We start from the raw sequence: 21,144 nt of genomic DNA, 5'->3' as shown, positions 1-21,144 counted from the left end.
TCCGCCAGTCAAAGGAAGAAATAGAGTGGAAGAAGAACCATGCCTTCGCGCTTTCAGCATGGCAACACGAAACGGGGGCTTGCTAGCGAAAACAGTGTTGGCGTGGGAAAGGAAAAGAATTCACGGAAAGCATAAGAGCCCAGCCAGAGCCCGTTTCTGGACTCGTTCGTCCGGTCAGCCAAGTTGACGGATTCGGCTTTTTATATGAAGGCAATTAACAGGCTTAACGAAGGGACTGCGTCGAGCTTACAAAAGAGCAGATAACTAATGGCCCCTAAAACTGTCGCGTGGGGGCCGTGCGTAGTAGTACCGTAGACACTGTGACCGTGGTGCATATCTGCACCCTCAAACCCCCCCCCCCCCCCCTTTCCTCCCGACGTCCTTGCGTTTTGTCTCCCAGAAGCCAATCAGCGTTTTTGTTTTCGTATTTTTTTTTGTTTTCGTTGTTGTTGTAACTTGTCGCACGAAACCGTCATTTGCTTGTCGGTGCTACTGCCTACAGACGCCCACCTCACAATACACACACAAAAAAGCTCCAATGAGACCTCGCCCCTGCTCATCCTTGACAGCGCTGTGAAAGCTAAGTACCGGCTGGACCAACCAGCTATGTGGCTTCTTTCACTTGACTTCACACTAGCAAATGCGTAAGAGGAAAACATAAGGGAAGCAATAACAGCAGCAGATTGAAACAAAACAAACAACTGTAGCACCAACTTTGCTGTCAGTTTGAAGAATAACTTTCGACAGCAGGCGATAAGCTGGCCGGGGAGCATAGCCAAAGCGGCTTGGGACTTCGAAGCTGAATTTATAATCTTAGAAACAAAAATGCAGGGGTTCTCGTCAGCGGATTGTGCCCGCGGGACCTTAGACTGACATTTCAGGGGAAGGGAACACAGACCGCGTTTTCTGAGAATAAGCAGTGGCTGACTTGGACACTGGACTTGGGACAGCGTAAGGCAGCTGTAAACGCGTGATAGACATTGAATATTTGGGTTGTTTGGTATGTTTATACAGCCTAGAACTTGGTCTGCCTCACAGGGGCGACGAGTCTCCCAGCTGTAGATGAGCAATTTAGCCAGTGCAGTACGCCTGGGGTCTTTAACGTGCACCACGCAGTAGTGATACACGACCGCACGCCGGTACGATGCTCATCCAGATCGAAACGGGCAGGGGTGGGGATTGAACCCAGGATCCCTTGGTTCTGCTGCGCGAGCTTTCGCTCCACGTGCTCCGAGCTGGTGTGCGCTAGCCCACTCGGCCACCGATCCTGTTCAACTGTTCACCTGTTCACTGACAATTGCGCTTTTTTTTAATAATTTCTAAACGGCAAAATCAGTTCAGCTGAAAGATTTCCCTTAATATTTCGTGTTGAGTTTTGATTTTGTTAAGTTCATATCAAACATATCAAACACTTTTACAGTTCTGATGAGCATGTCTCGCTATTTTAGATTTCGGAGCTTTGAATTTGACATTACGCTTGTGCTTTGTTAATGTGTCGTTTAGAAATCTTGTGGTTTGAACCACGTTTTTGAATCCAAACTCCAGAGAGATTTTATTCACCTCCCCACTCTCACATTAAACAGACTTTGCACTATGTGCTTTTTGGCACCCTTTCTTCTTTGTAAGAAAGGGGGTTAGGTTGCCTCACCTGAAATCCCTGCCAAACACAACGCCGTCTCCAAGCTTCTTCGCACATGCCTTTACCAATGTGCGATATCTCATGAAAATAGGGCGTAACTGCGTACTTTTTCTCAGGTCTTTCATTCCCCCCTACCCTTTCTCTTGACATTAGAGCCACTTACCTGCTTATGTAGCCTTCCTTGTAACCCGTGCTACATAGTCTTTCAAACTGCCCTTTCACTGATTCTGCTAGATAATGGATGCAAGACCTGTTCACTCCGTTGTTATCAGTGACCTTACAATTCATGCTTTCACAGCTTTCGAATGACAACCTGGTCTTGAAAGAAAAGGTTTCGGATTGTTTTTCCCATGCTCCAAAAGACAAACGTTTTCCTACATGAATCCGTAAGTCCGAAAATTGCAATCCATCTTTCTCCAGTTTCTCCACAGTAAAACACAATTCAAGCGCTGACTTTCCACTACTCCGTTCCTAAACGAGCATTCTACAATGTCATCGACATTACCACATAGCTGTGTGAGGGTATTCTTTTCAGATCATAAATCACGGCAGAGTCCAACGAATTCAAATATATCTCTGCCAGCTACAGACGAACCTATCCACACCTTTTGTTTTTGAACATACATCTTGCCCCTATATTCTATAATCGTAGAACGCAGATAAAAATCCAAAATTTCAATAAAACCTGTCAACAGCGATGCCCGATCCAGATTGGAACTTCGCTAAATTGAGCTCTAGAGTCGGCTTCACTCTTTTCATTAGTCTATTACTCTCCCACAAATAATATAAATCCGTAGTTATTCATAATAAAACCGAGCACTGTTAGCCATGGTGAACGTCCAAGAAGCCAATCGATTCGTTCGAGTCTTTTAGTGACAGTGGATTTCTGAGAGGAACGAACTCTAGCCCTTGTTGAAGGAACTTGGACACCACTTTTTGCAAAGTTCCATTCTCATCAACAACCGTTCGAAACGAAAGCTCCGGCTTATGGTCTTTAAGGAAGAACTTTAAGCTTAATGTTGAGCGCCTTAAACACATCATTCTTTTGGCCATACCCTTGAAATCCTCCTCCTTCAAGACCCCACAAATAAATTTCCTTGAGTTCCCAATGTCTCCTCTCGATTCACACAAGGAACCCAGCGCTTCTTTTGCCTTGTTCTCAAAAACTGACCGGGGTAATACCGCAAACTTCCCACTCTTGCATGTTTGCACTAATACGAACCACTTACTTTTCAGTTATTCTTTAACCGCTTTTATCTGCCCGAATTTTCTTTTTTCTCTTTGGTAATTCCTGCCCATAACTCGTTCCAACCGTTCAACCACCTGATCCATGAAGGCTGCTTTTTCCTCATATCCGACCATTCTCGCTACCGACTGAGTTGACGAAACGACATCAAGCCTATATGGCTTCATATATAAAGAAAATGTAGGCCCCCTCCGTAACAATTGTTCAGATTTCCGGGACACTGATACTCCATAAGGGTTGACAAGATCACCAAACGATACGCTACGACTGTAATTTGCATGCGTTCGATCAATGAGTCCTCGACTATCCTGCTAATTGTGCGTTCAATGTAACAGATTACCAAGTCTGATGCAGTGGGCGTTCTGCCTCTTGATGCTGTACAAAACGCGTCTCCGCCTTGCACCCCAAAGCCGGTTGAAGTGGGCCTTTCTGACGTTGTTCGAGTGCTGAAAGTCCTTGTAGCGTCGAAAATCCGTCCCGAGGAGTAGAATCCACAGTTTGTCACTTGCGTTGCGGATCTCCAAAATCCTTTGTGACGTACTGTCCCAGCACGTTCTGTAGATCTTCTTTTCGGTGGTCCAGGGAATTGCCGGTGACGTTAGATGTATGAAGACGAATTTCTTCCGTATGCACATGCCAAAAAACGCAACTTCGGATTCATGTTCCGCCAACCGGCGTCCCAACTTGTCAAGGGCAGCGAAAGCTTGATACAGCAAAGTAGTTGACCACGATGAGAATGAAGATGTATAGAAAAAAGGAAGTAAGCCTGCTTCAGGTACGATCAACAAAATAACAGTGAGAGCGCAGGTGAGCGGGTGTAGCTTAAGATTTCTTTAAATTACCCAAGACTTGCACGAGAAAACTATGAAGCATCAAAACGGGGAAGAGAAAGGCAAAGTGATAGGAAGACAACGTCTCAAGCTCACCTAAAAGCTATCTTCAGTTATCTCTCTTATATACCGCCACTCCTAACGTCGCCAGCCCCCGCACACTGCCTCCGCTGTCCAAGGACACATACTTACTTTTTCAAACATAAATCGCGGACAGCCCCCCCCCCCCCCCCCCTCACAATAAGAAAACAACAACAACAAAGAAACAAACAAAGACTCTGCTATGGGTAATGGTCTGAACAGAATACACTCGGAGAGTTATATGGCAAAGCGGTATGTCGGTGACACTGTATTCTGATCGTTTTGGAACGGAGTAGCGAAAACGGTGCAAGGTTTGATAAAAAAGTAAGCTCCTCAATTACGTTTCACTGTGGAGGAACCGGAGAAATATGGTCTACAAGTTATGAACCTACGGATTCATCTAAGGGAAGTTTTTTTGTTGGGAGTTTGGAAAAAACAATCCGAAACTTGTTCGTCCAAGAACAAGTTGTCATTTGAAAACTGTGAAAGCCGGAGTTGTAAGGTCGCTGATCATCAACGCATTGAACTGGTCTTGCATTCAATATCTAGCAAACTCAGTGAAAGGGCGATTTGAATAACTATGTAGCGCGGGGTACAAGGAAGGCTACATCAGCAGGCAAGTGCCTCTAAAGTCAACAGAAAGGAGAGGAGGGATGAAAGACCTGAGAAAAGGTACGTAGTTCTGCCCTATTTTCATAAAATATCGCACAACATAAAGGGGTGTGCGAAGAACTTCGGAGTCGACGTTGTGTTTCGCACGGATTTCCCCCTTTCTTACAGAGAAGAAAGGGTGCCAAAAACCACACAGGGAAAAGTAAAAAAGATTGGGGTGGTGTATGAGATCCCTCTAAAGTGTGGATTGAAATACGTGGGTCAAACCTCCAGCTGTCTAGTCGACAGATTAACAGAGCAAAAGCGTAATGTCAAAATCAAAGCTTCGAACTCAGAAATAGCGAGACATGCTCAGGAGTGCAATAATTGTCCAATTCAGTGGTCAGAAACGGAATTCGTACACAACGAATTCAATGGCATGAAAAGGGTAGTTAGAGAGAAAGTCCGAATAAAAACGATGGGTTATTGTATAAGCCAGGCGTCACTGCAGCTTAATGGCGCATCCAAGGCCTTCCTGCGACTTTAAGTTTGGTCTTTGTTGTTTTGTTTCAAAGGGGGAGACGAAGGCAAGGTATAATGGGGACCGCGTTTGTCAGCCTGATACCTGTTTAGTTTGCAGCAAGTTGATCTGGTGTGTGTCCCAATGTTCATGTCCCCCTTTTCCTTCCTCCTTATGAAGATAGGTGTGGCGTGTATAACTATATCTGTGTGTGTGTGTTTTTTTTTTCCTTTTTGTGCCCATGTCTGCGGTTTAAGTTTGTGAAAGGAAGTCTGTGTCCTTAAAGAGCGGAGTCTGTGTGTGCGGGGGCTGGCGACGTTGTGAGTGGTGGTGTAGAAAAGAGAGAACTGAATAAACATTTTAGTTGTGTTCAAGACGTTTTCTTCCTGTCACTTTGCCGTTCTCTTCCACGGCTGGATACTCCATATTTTTCTCAACCCAGTCTCGGGTAATTTCAAGAAATGGTAAAGCCACACCAGGTCGCCTGCGCTCTTACTGTTATATCGATGCACGCACACGCACCGCAATTGAGACAGCAAAAGGGAAAGGTACAAGGCCTCAAATGTTTTATCGTCAACGCCTTCTACTAGTTAATTTTATGGTTTTCACCAACGCCAACAGATACGAATTTGAAAAGAGTATATAATAGGACGTGTTTAAGAAAAGTAACGTTTCTGAGTTTCAGACGGCCTCAGGCTTCTTCCATTTTGTAAGTTTCATTGTGTGTTTATTTTCTTGCTTTAAATCCCAGGCTCTAACTTTACCATCGTGATTATCTATTTTCCCTCATTTGATTGGTATTGAGTTTCTAAATAGTGACTTGCGTTATAGATATGAAAAGTGTATTTTTTTTATATATAATGTCGCGTCCGTGGTAGACTTGGGACCTGATTCGGCTGAGACGCCGTGAAACCGAGCTCTAACCCCACTGGGCCCGTTTTTTTTTTTAATTTTTTGGGGTATTTTTTACGTTCTGTAAAGTTCCAGCCCATTCTTGGCTGCCACTGAATGTTCTGATTCCGAACAATGCTGAACGTACCGCGTGCATAAAATCAGCTGTAACGCGCTGCTACGAGTAGACCATCCTTCCGTCACCGACGCAGGATGCTTGATACCTTCTTTTTTAGTTTATAAATATAAGCACACGTTCTCCTCATTAAATATCCATTTTTAGTTTTACACTTATAAATATAAGCACAAGTTCGCCTCATTAAATATCCATTTTTAGTTTTACACTCGTTGATTATTTTTCATGCGTTATAATATGAGGATAGGTGTTTTCTTTCAACGATAAAATCAAAAGACTGAAGTCTCCTTTTCGTTAAAAACAGTGTTGTAAAGCAAGGATGTTTGAATACATTTTTATAACTAACAAGACGGACGGTTTGAAACATGTATCCCACAAAGAAGGATGAACTCCAGTGGTTGGTAAGATTTCACTTGGAGGCAGTAGGTTGGTGACCTTCTATCTAGTGCATAAGTTACACTTTTGTTAAAAAAATGGATATTAGTTTGAAGGTTTCTAAGTAGCAATTGACCTGATAAAGCTGAACCTGTGTTTCTAAGCAAGTAAGAACGAGGAGAATCATGGGTAAATAAGGAATGTTGCGGACCTTGAAGGGCGATTGACAATTGAAAGATAATTGTTTTATTGTTGAAAACAACTGTAATAAATGTTTCCTAGATATCCTCAAACGTGGTGGCCTGGTAACTGCGCATGTGACAAAAACAGAAAAGGAAAAAATAAATAAGGGAAATCGGATATGACGCGATTTCGGAAGTCATAAACGTAGACAGTCAATATCGAAATGGTGCACTTCTTGCTTTTTCGAAGGACTAGAACTCCCCCGTGTCGTTCTGTCTCTTCTTCTCTTATCGGACGACGGGTGCTCGTGCCAGCGTCTTGCCCACCGACCGCGCGCCTCTTTTACTCCGCGAATTCTGTCTTTTTTCTCCACGTGCCGATGGCACGGCACTCTTAAGTCGCAGTTTCTTTAATAGATCAGTGATTCACTAACACTTCCTGACTTTAATTTATTTTTCATTTAAAAAGCAGCGGCGTCGTGCGTTTCCAATCGTTGTAAACAAAATATTTGAATATTTTTCTTGATGATCGTTAGAAACATACAAATAGTCTACCCCCAAGTTGTTGAAAAATATATGCCTTCGCCATCTTCATCATCGTAAAAGCAAAACGAGGAGGAGCTTAGGAAAAGGCGGCTTTTGGCAAAATAATTCTCAGAGCAAAACTATTTTTTTTTTTTGCTACACGTTTTTTGGGGATTACATTACGCCATCACGAAGCGTTAAATACAATGAAATGTCGAGATGTCAGTGACCCTTCATTGTCAATCGAAAAAAGACGGTTTCTTTTTTGTAAGCAGGTGCAGAGAGGATTTTCACGCAAAAAAAAAAGAATCGTCTATCTTGTTGTGTGTTGCTGTTGCTTATAAGAAATCGGAATTGGAACCAAAAATCGGCATTGGAAAATGCGCCTGTGTGAGTCTCACTTCGTTTAATTACAGAAGTAGCTTTTCAAACGAAAAAAGAAAACAAAAACTATTGCGTGTGGTCATATTAGATCAAAAATCTTATTTCCCACTAGAAGAAAAAAAAACAAAAAAAAAAATCGTTGACATGAAGGGTCCAAAGCTTTCAACTGCAAAAACAGGCCGCTGTACGTTGAGGTCAGGAACAAGATTGTGCAAGATATTCCTGAAGGGCGTTTCGGCCGCTAAATGCGAATGACGTAATACACATAATATTCTTTAAAAACAAAACAGGACTCTGCAACGTTGCAATATATATATATATATATATATATATATATATGTAGAGCGAAAAAATCTGCGCCACCTAAATAATCTCCCCACCACTTCACTATCTAAAAAAAGAAGGAATTTGGAAAACCGACACTGTAATTGACAATTTCCGCATAACTCGTCTTGCACGTTGAAACAATGTGAGACGACCCATGTTTAATCAAAACTGTTGGGCTCGCTGGCTACACATTGTATAAAAATTCAAAAGCGCTAACGCTTTTGAATTTTGAAGAAGAGGGGACAGGACAGGCGCTCTGTCCTGTCCCCACTTCTTTTCCTTGGTGTTTGCGCTTTTGAATTTGTACACCCATGTTTCTCGATTTTCTCGAAACGCCTCCAGATATGGGATATGCCTCTTCCATTGTCTTTAGATAAAGATAAGAAAAGTGCTGCTCGAACACTTCCCGATGGCTGGGGATGCTATCGCCAGCCACTAAATGCCGTCCTTCTTGTTCCAACAGCCAGCGAGGACTGCCAACAGAGTGCGTTTAGTGTTTAGCAATATCCCTACTCTGACGACAGTTACACGTCCGGCACGTACGCGAGCTCCTCTGTTCCTTCCTCAACCGGTTTCCAATTCCCACTAAACGGGACGGTGTCCTTGTTCATGAGCAGTTAACGTTGGTTTGAAGCTGTTAGTCTGGCACGGAGTGTAGCTCGCTGATTTTTAACAACGGCATCATGAGTGGATTCGAGGGTGATCTGAGCGACAAGCAGCAGCTGGCGCTCGGAGAGGTAAGTTTCTTTGTGTTCCATCTTTTTAGCTCCCTCGCAAGCTGCCGTCTCAAAGCAAAAACTTGGATTGTCGTTACGCTATGCTGTGTGCAAAAACGGAGGCGAAATCCTTTCAAATCCCACACGACAGGTGATTGCCTTTCTATACACGCCGGTACGCACGTCGTTAATGCAGGATACGTGTAAATCAATCTTCGCACTCCTTTTGGTGGTTCGGAATCTCAGTGAAAAAAAGAAAGAAAAAAAAAAAGGTGGGGGGGTTGAGATTGTATAAACTGAAATGAGCTGAAGTAAGAAAATAGAAAAATGCTGATCATCTTTGGCTTTTTAACAGTTAAAGCACCGCCTCTCTGATATCTGGAAGGAGGAGTTCACGGACAGGCTTCTGCTTCGTTTCCTGAGAGGTGAGACTCAACGTTAGCAAGCAGAAATCGCTAAATAATCGGTATGTTTTGTGTAAACTGTGCCCCGTTTCGACGAATATTTTGTTTTTATGTGTACATACGCATGCCGTAGGTTTTTAGCACAAACAATGTGCGCTCTACTTTAAAAAAAGCGCGCTTGTTTTCTTTTTTTTTTGTGTTCATCACAAAACACGGTTTAAGGCAATCAATCAGATTCACTAAAAGAACTAATGGAATGAAGAAAAAAAACGTATTTTCGTACGAAAATGAAACGTGCGCTGATACACTTCAAATGACGTTTTAGATGTAATTCTGCGCGTCTTCAGTAATAATTTTATTCCTAACATTGCAAATATTTCAACTTATTTTCAGATTAAAACGATTGGCAACCCACTTGCCTCGAGGAGACATATATGCACATGGTTTGTTGATAAGTATTGGAAAAGTGATACGAGATAACGAGGTGAATACACACAATTCACTCGTTCCTTCTTAGGAAAAGCCATAGAGAGTATTTACAGTCGCGGACAAAGCAGGCTGAAAATACCGGGGGAAGACGGAAAGACGTCGGGTGCAAAGGCGATAAGGTTCGTGGAAGAAGCAACGAAAGATAGCATGCGTGCAAGATTGCAGTAGCGTACTATCTGTGTCTGTATGAAAGTGCTTGAAAATATCGCGCCATTGCTGCGCACGGGCTGCCATGGGGTGCGTTTTTAGATATCATCACATTCGCCTGGTCAGAGATAAAAAACAACAACAATGGTTTGACTCGCGGGGACCACGAGTTCAGATTATGACGGCGGCGACAAGCACGGGCAGGTGCTATAGCCAGCCGCAACAGTCAGGTGGCGCCAGCACAGTGAGAGCCCACGGTTATACCCTGCCTCGTTGTAACATGGCAAAGGGTGAACGATAAGCCCAACATTGCGTGCCGACGGCTTCGATATGCGCTACTTATACGAGCGCCACGCACATATATTAGCGCATGACACAGCGAAAAGCCTCATACTTCTTCGGAGTAAAGGCGCACTCCGGTGATACGAAGTCACGTTTCGATTGGCCCGCCAGGGCCATAGCTTCCGCCGTACTGTCATGTTAACCGATCACGGCTTCCTAGCCTACGTAGTATTTCTTGCTTCAGACGCTAGGCTAAGCGGCGCCACCAGAAGAATAGCTCACGTTTGAACAATGCAGCCACCATTCCCAGCCATATCCAATGTTTCTTGCTTCAGTCCCTACATAGCGCCAAACCAAACAGCACTGCAGGTTTCCTATAGTCGGAGCTCAAACGGGCACTCAGTCGCTTTTCTGCGTTAGTTGGCCTATTTATTTTGACTGTTGAATATCTGGAGTCTAAGCATCCTAAACAAATCACATTATAGTCATGAGTGGCAAATTAAGTAAATAAATAACGGGGGGGGGGGGGGGGGGTAGATCTCAGCATGTATTGCAAACAGTGCACTCGAATAGGGTGTCTAAGGAATATCATGTGTGGTATTGGATACACTAGCATTTATGGACGAACATAACGCAATTTCGCGTCCGTAGCTTGGTCTATAACCAACGAAACAGGCGGCGCGCATCTGTCATAAGTCTAATTCAATTATGTCTGCAGGGCCAATGTGATAACATTCATTAGGTTTTGAATGGCGAATAAAGTGGCTTTTTATTTTGTATATATGCATATGATGTTTATACACAAAATAAAAAAAATATTTATTAAAATTTCAGCAATATTACGACTAAAGCCGTTCGTTGGTAGCGGGAGGCCTTTCCCCGGGGGGTAGGTAGTTAAATCTGAAAATTATGGAACTTCTTTTAAATGTGACATAAAATTTAATGGACGTCAAAATATTCCTGGACTTTCCACGGCAGTTAGTAAGCAGGGAAATAATAAAAACAATCTTTTACTCCGCACAAGACGTTGCAAAATGCTCCAGCTTTTCAACGACAACCAAAGTAGCAATTTAGGCGACAGTCTTTTTTTTTTTTACGTAAAACAACGCCTTTCTTTGCGCTCGGAAGGAGGTGCAGGGTTGGGAGATCGATGTCACGAAAACTTAATGACGGAAGTGATGTCACACAGATAACACCAAAGCGCCGACACATTGAAAGGGGCTTTAGACCGATTCGCATCGCCACGCTCCCTGCTGAGAGCCGCGCAGTAGGTATGCGAGTCTTCTTCATGTGACAGAATTCATTACGTACCCCCTCCCCCGCCCCTCCGCCCTCCCCCCGAATTTCTTGGACTTTCTGGCCTCCTAATGCGCAAGAGGTATGCGCAATAAACCATTTCAGGTCACATTCTCACACTCCTTCACATTCGCACCCTGTTCGAAGGATCTGACGATCTTGACATCATCCTCGACATCCTAGGGGTTGTTTAGAGGTTGACATCGTCCTAGACGTCGTCTTCTAAGACGTCATCCTCGGCGTCGTCCTTAAGGTCGTCCTAGAGGTCGTCTTACACGTCATCCCTAAGATCGCCTTGTCGTCCCAGAGGTCGTCCTAAACGTCGCCTTCGATGTCGTCCTCTAGGATGTCGTTCCCCACATCGTCCTCGAGGTTGTCCTGGACGAATGCTCTCACAATTCCTAGACACCCAACAATAGTGGTTTCAGCAGCTATTTCTTATCTGCTGGCTTGATCGTTTCCTCGCTTCAACGCAATGCGCTCCTGTCTAATTAAGGCGGAAATTGACGCCGCCCCGGCAGCCGTGATTCCACAATCTTAGCGCGACTCGGCGAAGCGCGGCTCGGCGGCTACTGAAATTTATGTAGCATAGCACACCTGTGCCCAGACGAATTTTTTTCATAGCGATACCGAAGGAACTTTTGTCTCTCCTCCAAAACATGTTCTGAGGCTTACGCTGGAAGATGTAAAACTTAAGAGAGAAAAACAAATCTTTGAAAAGGTTTTTATTTTAAAATTGACTTCCATACTGAAGATTCCATATAGAAGATTAAAATTATTGTTAGTTATCAGCAACAAACGACAATATTTGTTGCTGATAATGCAAAATCAAATAAATTTGGTTTCCTAATATTTGCTTATTTCTTAGTTGCTACTGAGAATAGAAAAAAAACATATCTGAGATTTCTCAGACTTCGTCGACTCAGCTTACGAAACGAATACGGGAGGCGCGTTCCTACATGCTCGACACGAACCTTCCTGACATGACGAAACCGACGACCTGGGGCCTATTTGGCAACTCGTTAAATAAACAGCCTATGATGCCACGTTAAAAGTTTCCTCAACCAGATAGCAAATTAGTACCTGTTGAAAAAGTCGAGCTCCGTGGTTAGAAGGCGTTTCCTTCTATAAAGCCGGTTGCAATAAATAAACTTAATATAAAAAAGATGTCTGTTTAAGATTACAGTGCGTATAAAAAGGTGCGGTGTTTTCGCGATTTCGGAGGTGTATTTTAGGAGATCGTACCCACAAACCTCGTCTACCCGGGGCGACGACATAACCGGTTACATCATCCCGGCCGCTGGTTTCGGAAGACTAAATTTTTGACCGGCTCTCTGAATACCGTTAGTTTCGAATTCGCTTAAGTAGGTAGACGACAACCGTAGCACATTTAAGGTCCACGCTAGTTCCGAGTTGTGGCAGTGACGTAGCACGACATTTCAGCTTGCAAATGTCAGGAAGTGCATGGCCCGCCTTCCATGATGTCTAGGGAACCACTCTTCCTCATGGGGACAGGCTGCAGCGTGTATATAGTGGGAGCGAGGGAAGATTGACAAGTAAAACCGCATACTTCGTCTCATTATATATATATATATATATATACAGGGTGAATCAAAGAGACGCCAGGCTCTTTAAATCGACCGCAAAATTCGGTTTCCTAGCCTATCACGCTACGATTTTGTGCAGCGTTGCCCACAGATGGTGCATTTTTTTTTTCTTTTTGTAAAATTTGCAAAGAGCGAACTTCCCTGAGGAAAAAGTTAAGAAAGAAAAAGGCTTAGCTCCTATGGAAATGCAGCGACGCCACCGGTCTTCAAACAACACGGCGCCGTTTGGCACGGGAGACAGGAAATGGCGCAATGAACGCCACCAACGAACGAGAATAAGGCGCCGAGAGCCGGCGTTTTTAGCAGACAATCTTTTCGACTCAAAAGCTCCGCAGGCGGCGACAGTCGCAGAAACAGAAAGAGGCGTGGTAACAACGAGTAAGTGCAGTTCCTTGTCTGCTAAAGACGCCGGCTCTCAGCGTCGTATGCTCGTTCGTTGGCGGCAGTTGGCGTCGCGACCGCTTGCGCCATCTCTTGTCTCCCGTGTGAAACGGCGCCGTGTTGTTTGAAGACCGGTGGCTTCACTGCGTTTCCATAGGATCTAAGCCTTTTTCTTTCTTTACTCTTTCCTCGGGTAAGTTCGCTCTTTGCAAATTTTACAAAAAAAAAAATCACCATCTGTGGGCAACGCTGCACAAAGTCGTAGTGTGATAGATTAAGAAACCGAATATTGCGGTCGATTTAAAGAGCCTGGCGTCTCCTTGAATCATCCCGTATATATATATATATATATATATATATATATATATATATTTTTTTTTTTCTTTTTTTTTTTTTTTTTTTTGCGGGTGAAATATTTTTGGTGCCAGGTTCAAGTCGCCAGCTATAGGGGAATACGTTGACGAAAATCAAGACAGAAACCTGGGATCTATCATTTTTCATGTAACATGCCCCCGATCTGAATACTATGCGAAACCCTCTCGGCTTCAATCAGAGAAGGAAACTGGACTAGAGGTGTGGTTTTCAAAACACCTGGAGGTATGAGCCCCCAAAAATATTTGTATTTCACCGCAGCTTGAGGTATTAGCCAATGCACACCGGCGAAGAACGAATTATAAAGAGAGGATTGTGAATATGATAGTCCATGGCTTGTGTATGTTGAGATATCAGGGAATCAAACTTGCGGTGCTGTGACCAAAATATATGAAAGCAGGTCAGTCAAAGGCACGCAGTTGTAACTTATTACGCAGAAATGTGCACCGTCTACGGTGGAAAGCAAGGGTATTCCTCCGAATGATGGGCCAGACGCGCGATGACTTTCAACCAGCTTCTTAGATTCAATTTAAACCAAGCGGGAACGTCATGTAAACCAGCGTGAAAGACATGTGCTTCCACTGTGCACTGATACTATATTTTAAATTAGGGTTCATGCCACGATCTAAACGAAATATCATGTTAGTCCACATCAACAACTAAGTCGGATCTTATCGCTTTCCTTGACAGCTCGAGATTTCGATGTGGGCAAGGCTGAAAAAATGTTGAGGGAGGTAAGTGTTCATGCATTCCTACGCAAGAAAACCTAAGAATGCAGTTTGTAAAGTAAGCAGTCAAAGAGGAAACTTTCAAATGGATATAACATTCGTAACATCATCATAAGCAGACAATTAAAAAAAAGGTACCAAATAAATGGACTAATTCTAAGCACGAATCGCGATGGTTGAGTAGCATGTATTTGAAAGCAATAACACAGTACTCTCCCAAGTCACCGAGCAAAAGAAAATATTCTTTGAAGGGAGGTTGAAGGGATAAATAAATTTGGCTCCTTCTCACATCTACCTCCAGTAAAAAAAAAAAAAATTGAGCGTTGTATGAAATATTGGTAATGAATATAATGCGAGCAAAATCTGGCTTTAGCTAAAAAGTGGCAACTATTATAGGAGCTAGTGAAATATTGAAGAGCGGAACGGGGAATGTATTATGCGCACCTCTCTGCGTCTGTTTTCACTGGCAGCTTAATAAACGCAGTACGTGGCGATACCCGATCTTTTTCTTATCGCTCTGGAGCCACTGTGATTGCAGCACCAGCCGGTAAGAACATGAGAGAACCAATCACAAAGAAAGAAGAAAGAAGCCACGCCTTGTGTTTCTTTTGAGCTGTCAGCGACTACCAGACATAGTACGACACTTCAAATTATGACGATTGTTTAAAGCAATTCCAAGGAAACAATACGGAACACACTGCAATTGAACAGCATTAGGATGCAGTCACCATCTATGATTTCTTGTGAAGCTAAGCCTATTATAAAATGAGATGTAAAGTATTTAGGGGGAATATGACATCATTTAATTTCAACTGTGGTCGTTTTAAGCCGTCGCCCCTTGGCTGGCTAGCTTCGACTACATATTACGTGCTAAAACAAATTATTAAAAAAAAAATTACAGGAGATCGGTTAAGCATGGCCTTTAAGAGAGGAACATGATAGCTAAATATAAACCTCTGCTTATTCCGAAGCCGATCAAGCGTGTCTGCGTTGACTAGTTGGTAGCGTGACTGGCTCGTAACCGAAGCGTCGCGGGTTGGCTCACAAGTAATTGATTTGCCTAAGGGTCGTGATTGGTCCATAACTAATTCATTTGCTTTAATGAAAAACTTCTGCGAATTTTTACTTCAAGGCAAATGATTGACCTATGAACCAATCAGGATTTTCCCGTTGCACCATCGCCGACACAGACATCGTACGCCGACACCGACTTTCCTGAACAGCGAGCTTCTTAATGCTATCGTTTTAGTAAGTTGTTGGACGCGGACACTTGTACCTATAAGGTGGTGCCACGGTCCATCCCACACAAATAAACATAGACGAGTGATGTGAAACATGTCTAACTAGTTGCTCTAGTATAGAATATTTTGTATTACCATAAATTGGTAAACATGGGTAAATGAAAAAAGCTAATGCCACAGTGAGCCAAAACGTTTGTAGGAGAGAGGCTCATCTCAATGCAGCACCGCAGTGCTGCATTGTGTTTGGAATGATGTAAGAGAGTTCGCTCCGACGTTGTTATTCGCACGAGTGTATACGTTTCCGTTTACTAACTTACACGCGTACTTCCAGCAAATCATTATGTTATCCACCTCCTAGAGGTGCTGTGGCGCCATCAATATCTTGTTATATATTTCCGACATGTAACAACGTCCGATGTCTACAAGTTGTATCTTAGCGCTACGATTTCTCAGATATTCGTGCCAAAAGAAGTGAGCTTGACACTTAGAATAGAATGGTTATCCGTGTTTGGCGTATGAGCTAAAAAGTGTTTGTATGAATAAATGTCAAGTTTGGTGTGTTTTTTCCAGTGCCTAATATGGAGACAAGAAAACAACGTAGACTCCCTCATCGAGACGTATGAGTGTCCAGAAGTAAGTTAAACAAAAAAAATATATCTTTATGCAATCAAATATTTCATCAAAGAAAATACTACAGGATGCCCAAAGCTGTTGAAAATTATTACTGCACAAATTCTAAGAAAATAAAACCCTCGATACCATGAGCTTTAAGAGCGTCGTGCTGCCTGAAGCTTGTTTTCTACATATTTTTTAGGTTGAAGTATGTGACCTGCGAAGCAACATTTGTTAGAATACGCTTTGTCTTTCAAAATACATCTTATTCTGAAATTTGTTTACACGCACAAGAGGAGTAGTTGATTGCATGAAGTTTTGCCGAGACGCTTTACTGCCACTTGAGTGTTCCCGATATCAAGAAGAAAATTTACAATGGTTCGAGGTCCCACACTGCTCATTGTGTATTAACAGAAACTTTCAGCTCTGTCAGTCACCAGGAAATAGAGGCAGATTAAACCCAGATATTACCAGGCTGCGATTTATCTAGGGTGCTTAGAAGAGACCTCTGAGCGGTGTCCTTAACGCCCTATATTTTTCATTCATCGGAATATCCACCAAATGGCAGCTAAATGCGTCACAATGTGACGAAAACGACGACGACGCTGGTGCAGTTGTGCGTCTGACCATCGCGCCCGGTCCGGTTTCCACAAAACTTTTCGGCTTCATCGTGTGAACGCGTATCTTTTTATTCCTGCATGCCGCTCATTTCTGTAACAGCAAAAACTGCGAAGAAGCGCTTCGGATTGCCGCGATTATAAGGGCGGAAACAAAACAGGAATGCTTCAAATAAACATCACCGCGTACAAAACATGGCATCGAATTGAGCCGCGAACCAACCAAGGCAATAGCTCCGACAAGTTATGTGACGTTAGCACGACGGGCACCACGATAGCGGAAAAGGTTTGCATCGCAGAGGAACCCTACCAGGCGGTAATGAGAGTGCGAGAGAAGCTTCTGGCATATTCTTAACTTGTACCTGACCATGGAAAAAGAGGCGTCCATGAAGAGCAGGTAGCACAGGCGTCGGGGTGCTCCAACCCAGTAGCTGCTCGAGTTTTCTCTCAAATGGCTGATTACATGGGAGCTAGAGCAGAAGGTGTCTGCGGTATCCGACTCTCCAACTGTCCGGAGGACGCCTCTGTGGCGTCCTCCCGAGGAACTCTAGAGAACAAAACAAATACATTTTAATCACGGGTCACGAAGACATGTTCCAGACATGGTAAGTTAGGTTACCATGTCAAATTGTTCAGACTATTCTCAAAGAGGTGAAAGATAGAGGGGGAAGCCACAGATCTTGCCATTTTCGTGCTTTTTAACTGACGTTCTTGTGCCTTCAATATACATATGAAGAACAAAACATGTTAGCATACATATTTATCAATACTCTAAGACTAGAGTTAAAACAAACTTTCCTTCAAAATAGCAGTGAAGGGAGCGTGATCATTGGGCACATATGCGGTCCGCAAGATTTTTTGAAACCATTTTTGATTGTTGTGCACGCAGGTATTGAGGCGCTACTTCCCAGGGGGTATGTGCAACCATGATCGGGATGGCAGGCCTTTGTATATGATGCGCTTCGGCAACGGGGATTTTACAGGTGACCACTAATTACCTCCCCCGATAAGGTGTGAAGGTTATCCGGTGGTGACTTATACTTGGCCAGAAGGCCCCACGAAACTCCTTTATTATTTCCCACCCCACACCGGCTTAATCATGGGTGCGAGTCTGGTTAAGGAAAATTAAAGACGTTTTCAAATCTCTGTAACGCGACATTAGAGCGCAGCTCTTGAGGAAGAGGGGGGAGGGTACGGATAAGATAGTATATCCCTCCTCCTCCCCTCCTCCTTAAATTCAATTCCCACTCTAAATTTAGCTTTGAGAATATGACGACACATGACTAGGTGTCACGTCACCCATGAATAAATTCAGCTTCTCCGTTAGATTTAGCGGGAAAATTGACATCACGTGACCTCAACACCTATCGATTCCCCACTCAATTTAGCGGAAAATTGAATTGGTGTTGAAGTTGCGTGACGTAAATTTTCCCGCTAAATTTCGCGGAGAAACAGAATTTAGAAAGCTTGTACATGTGTGTTTTTGTCCCTCTGCTTGTTTTGTGCTTTCTTACTGTTATAAACAGAATTTGTTCGGTAAATCTAGTAGAGGAACTGAATTCCTCCCCTAAATTTAGCGGGGATTGGAATTGGTGTTGACGTCACATAGTGGGGAATTGAAATGGTGTTAAGGTCACCTGACGTCAATTTTCCTGCTAAATCTAGAGGGGAAACTGAATTTGTCGGCTGAATCGAGCTTAGAAACTGAATTTTACCTCTAAATTTAGCGGAGAATTAAATTAGTGTTGAGGTCACGTGACGGTCAATTTTCCCGCTAAATTTAGCGCGGTTATGCCGACGCTGACGCCGCGAAACCCGGGAATGGGTGCCTAAGAGCTGAACTGTAAAAGCTATCCGAAGATAAACTACTTAGCAAAAAGTTAATGCTTCGACGTGCTGTGGCTTAGAAGTGACGCAAATTTTGTCATTAACACGTGACACTCCGGCGATAAACGAGGGTTGTCTTTCCGGCGTTTGGTTTCAGTATCGACAGATTTCCAGAACAAAATCCATTGCTAAGCTTGAATAGTGTTTGTCTGCGAAGACGCTCGGGGCGATCGCACTCCCAGACTGCATGAGTGAGTGGTAGTCGTGGGCGTACGGCAGCGGCCTTCGTCGGGGTTGTCGGGAACGAGCCTATGGCGCAGCGCCGGTCATAGGGCAGTGTTTGTCGTGAGGCGGAGGAACGAGGGTCTGAGCGCACCTCGACGACTCTTCCGGCAAGGGGGCAACGGGGCGTCTCCACACATCCGGGCGTACCTCCTGTTCTTCGCAGAAGTAGCGAAGAGTCCTTCGTCTTCGCTGCTTGGCGATTTCCTTGGCTGTCATGGGGTCAGCCGGGCACGGTTCTCCACAGGCTAAAATGCTGGATGCGTTTGGCGCGGCTGTTGCTCGCGTCTCGCTACGTGCCCACTCGGTACCGTGTATGCCCGCATATGCAGGCACCCAGGAAATATTTTAATAATTTCATACTTTCATTCGAATGTAACATTTTCAAATTCCATCGCTAATAAAAATATATTACCGCCTAGGAGGCAAAACTTATTGACCACCCTTTAAGTGTTATGACATACCCTGCCAATCGCAGCGAAAATCGTTGATCCTTTAACTAAACGCGACGCGACACGGCGTTCAAAAGCAAACCCGACGTCGTGTGAAAGGTTGACGAGGGAGGGAGGATAGCGAAATCGATGGACGGGGTGAGCTACTATTCAGGTTACGTCATAACTTTGTGACCGTGGCATGATCACTTTAATGTATCACAGTAAACACGCGAAAGGTCAAGGTGACCTTTCACAGCTTACTTATGGAACGCCGATTCTGTGGCACCCAACTGTCAGGAATGCCCAGTGTGCATTTACGATCTTTAGTGAACATTGAGAATAACCGACTTTGTTTAGAAATGTTTTGGGGATGGTGGAAATCAGCAGGTGGTTTAAATGAGAATTTAAATTCCCAGATTTTTTTCTGCGTTTGCTGCGAGAAGCCTAATTAATACGTATAACCTTTAAGTACAACATAAATGATTCTCCGCCCAATGCGCAGGAAAGCAGAAAGGTGAAACATTGCTGAAAAATGGGCATAAACAGCTCTGCTTTTTAATCCCTTTTGTGAAGTAAGGAATAGTTTTACGACCAGTTTCGAGAGCCACTGTTTCTAACACAGCACATCAATGTCGTACTACTTGGCGAACAACTTGTTATTTTCTAACACAGGAATCGCCCACTGCGTGTCCATGGACGCGATAGTGAAGCATGCCACGTACCACCTAGAAATGGTGATGGCAGACATGAAGATGCAGACCGAGAAGGTAAGGTTTCAGTTCGGCGGTGCTCCCTTTGGAGTTTGATATCCACTGTCGGGAGCGCAGACATTTTGAATTAATATTTGTTCCTTTCCGTAAGTTTTACTCACATATCCACATAAGGCATTGGTCAAGCGTCTAAGTCATTAAATAGTGGTTTGGCCATCTGTAATTATATTTCATGTTGTTGTATCTTTCTGTTCTTATAGGTACCATTGATGTAGTCTTCATTCGTCTGGTAACCATAATTTATCTCGCTGTTGTATAAGCGCAATCTCAAAGTGAGCCTTGACTTACTCTCATCCAAAAACAACTATCTTTATGGTGTAAAACAACATTACAAAAACGGGGTCGTTGATCGCCACGCCGCCCAAGAAGCGCGAACACCAATATGCGTGCCGTTGAATACCAACGGTAGTAGAAACAGTTGCTAATACTCCACACTTCTGTCATCCAAACCGGTCTTTTCAGTTAAGAAGAGTCGTGGAGACCGTTACTGTCGTATTTGATTACGACAACTTCCAGCTCAAGCAAGTCTACTGTTGGCAATGTAGGCTTTCAAACTTAACAAGGTATGTGAGTGACCAATCTTAGTGCTAAAATCACGCCATTTTCTCCCCAGTAATAGAACTTCTCCGACACCTGACGGCGCTTTACGAGAAATACTATCCGGAGATACTTGAGAGATGTTTGATCATCAATGGTGAGTGTAGACACCAGGTGATTGTACGTACGTCATAATGTTTACTCGAAGAACTAAATAAAAAGTGAACGCCGCGTTGGATTTGCATAAAGATTTACGATTCATCGTTGGTTTTTGATCGCTTCAGTTTCGAACTCTGGTGCACTGAATGAGTTCTTAGATTGACAAACGAGCAGACAGCATACTGAAGTTTATATATTCTGAGTTCTGCCCCGGAAATATTGTGCCCAGAGGTTGAACACGTGGTTTTATAACTATTTTCAATAGGTCAGCAGTTTATCTACAGTTTTATTCAACAAGGAGTGCATCAATTCAGAACCTGTCTTGACGTCGTTTACACCAGAATTTCTTGCCTCTTTTCGGCAATATTTAGCAAACGAATATCTGAGTCGAGCCATGTCTTTATATCGTATATTAGACACAGTCCGGAAAAAAGCTATATGAATTAAATACGATCTTATCGAAAAAAGGACCAATTTTTTAATATTTACATCAGCACTTTAATGAGAAGGCACAAC

At 43.5% G+C, this 21,144-nt stretch overlaps 1 protein-coding gene across 1 annotated transcript in view; it reads left to right on the top strand.

Moving 5' to 3' along the window:
* The first annotated feature begins 8,146 nt into the window (after window positions 1-8,146).
* The window catches only part of LOC8038607 (SEC14-like protein 2), an 18,333-nt gene continuing 5,335 nt past the window's right edge, over window positions 8,147-21,144 (top strand). Inside the window, exons 1-8 of the mRNA XM_040205195.3 lie at window positions 8,147-8,464; window positions 8,799-8,868; window positions 14,112-14,155; window positions 15,961-16,023; window positions 17,509-17,602; window positions 19,835-19,929; window positions 20,395-20,473; window positions 20,546-20,626. Of these exons, the coding sequence (XP_040061129.1) occupies window positions 8,411-8,464; window positions 8,799-8,868; window positions 14,112-14,155; window positions 15,961-16,023; window positions 17,509-17,602; window positions 19,835-19,929; window positions 20,395-20,473; window positions 20,546-20,626 (580 nt within the window). The 5' untranslated portion in view covers window positions 8,147-8,410. The remainder of the gene's footprint in view (window positions 8,465-8,798; window positions 8,869-14,111; window positions 14,156-15,960; window positions 16,024-17,508; window positions 17,603-19,834; window positions 19,930-20,394; window positions 20,474-20,545; window positions 20,627-21,144) is intronic.

Source organism: Ixodes scapularis, unplaced genomic scaffold (assembly GCF_016920785.2).
Source record: "Ixodes scapularis isolate PalLabHiFi unplaced genomic scaffold, ASM1692078v2 PGA_scaffold1__304_contigs__length_218370807, whole genome shotgun sequence".
Lineage (NCBI taxonomy): Eukaryota > Metazoa > Arthropoda > Arachnida > Ixodida > Ixodidae > Ixodes > Ixodes scapularis.
This window is presented reverse-complemented; position numbering and strand designations above follow the sequence as displayed.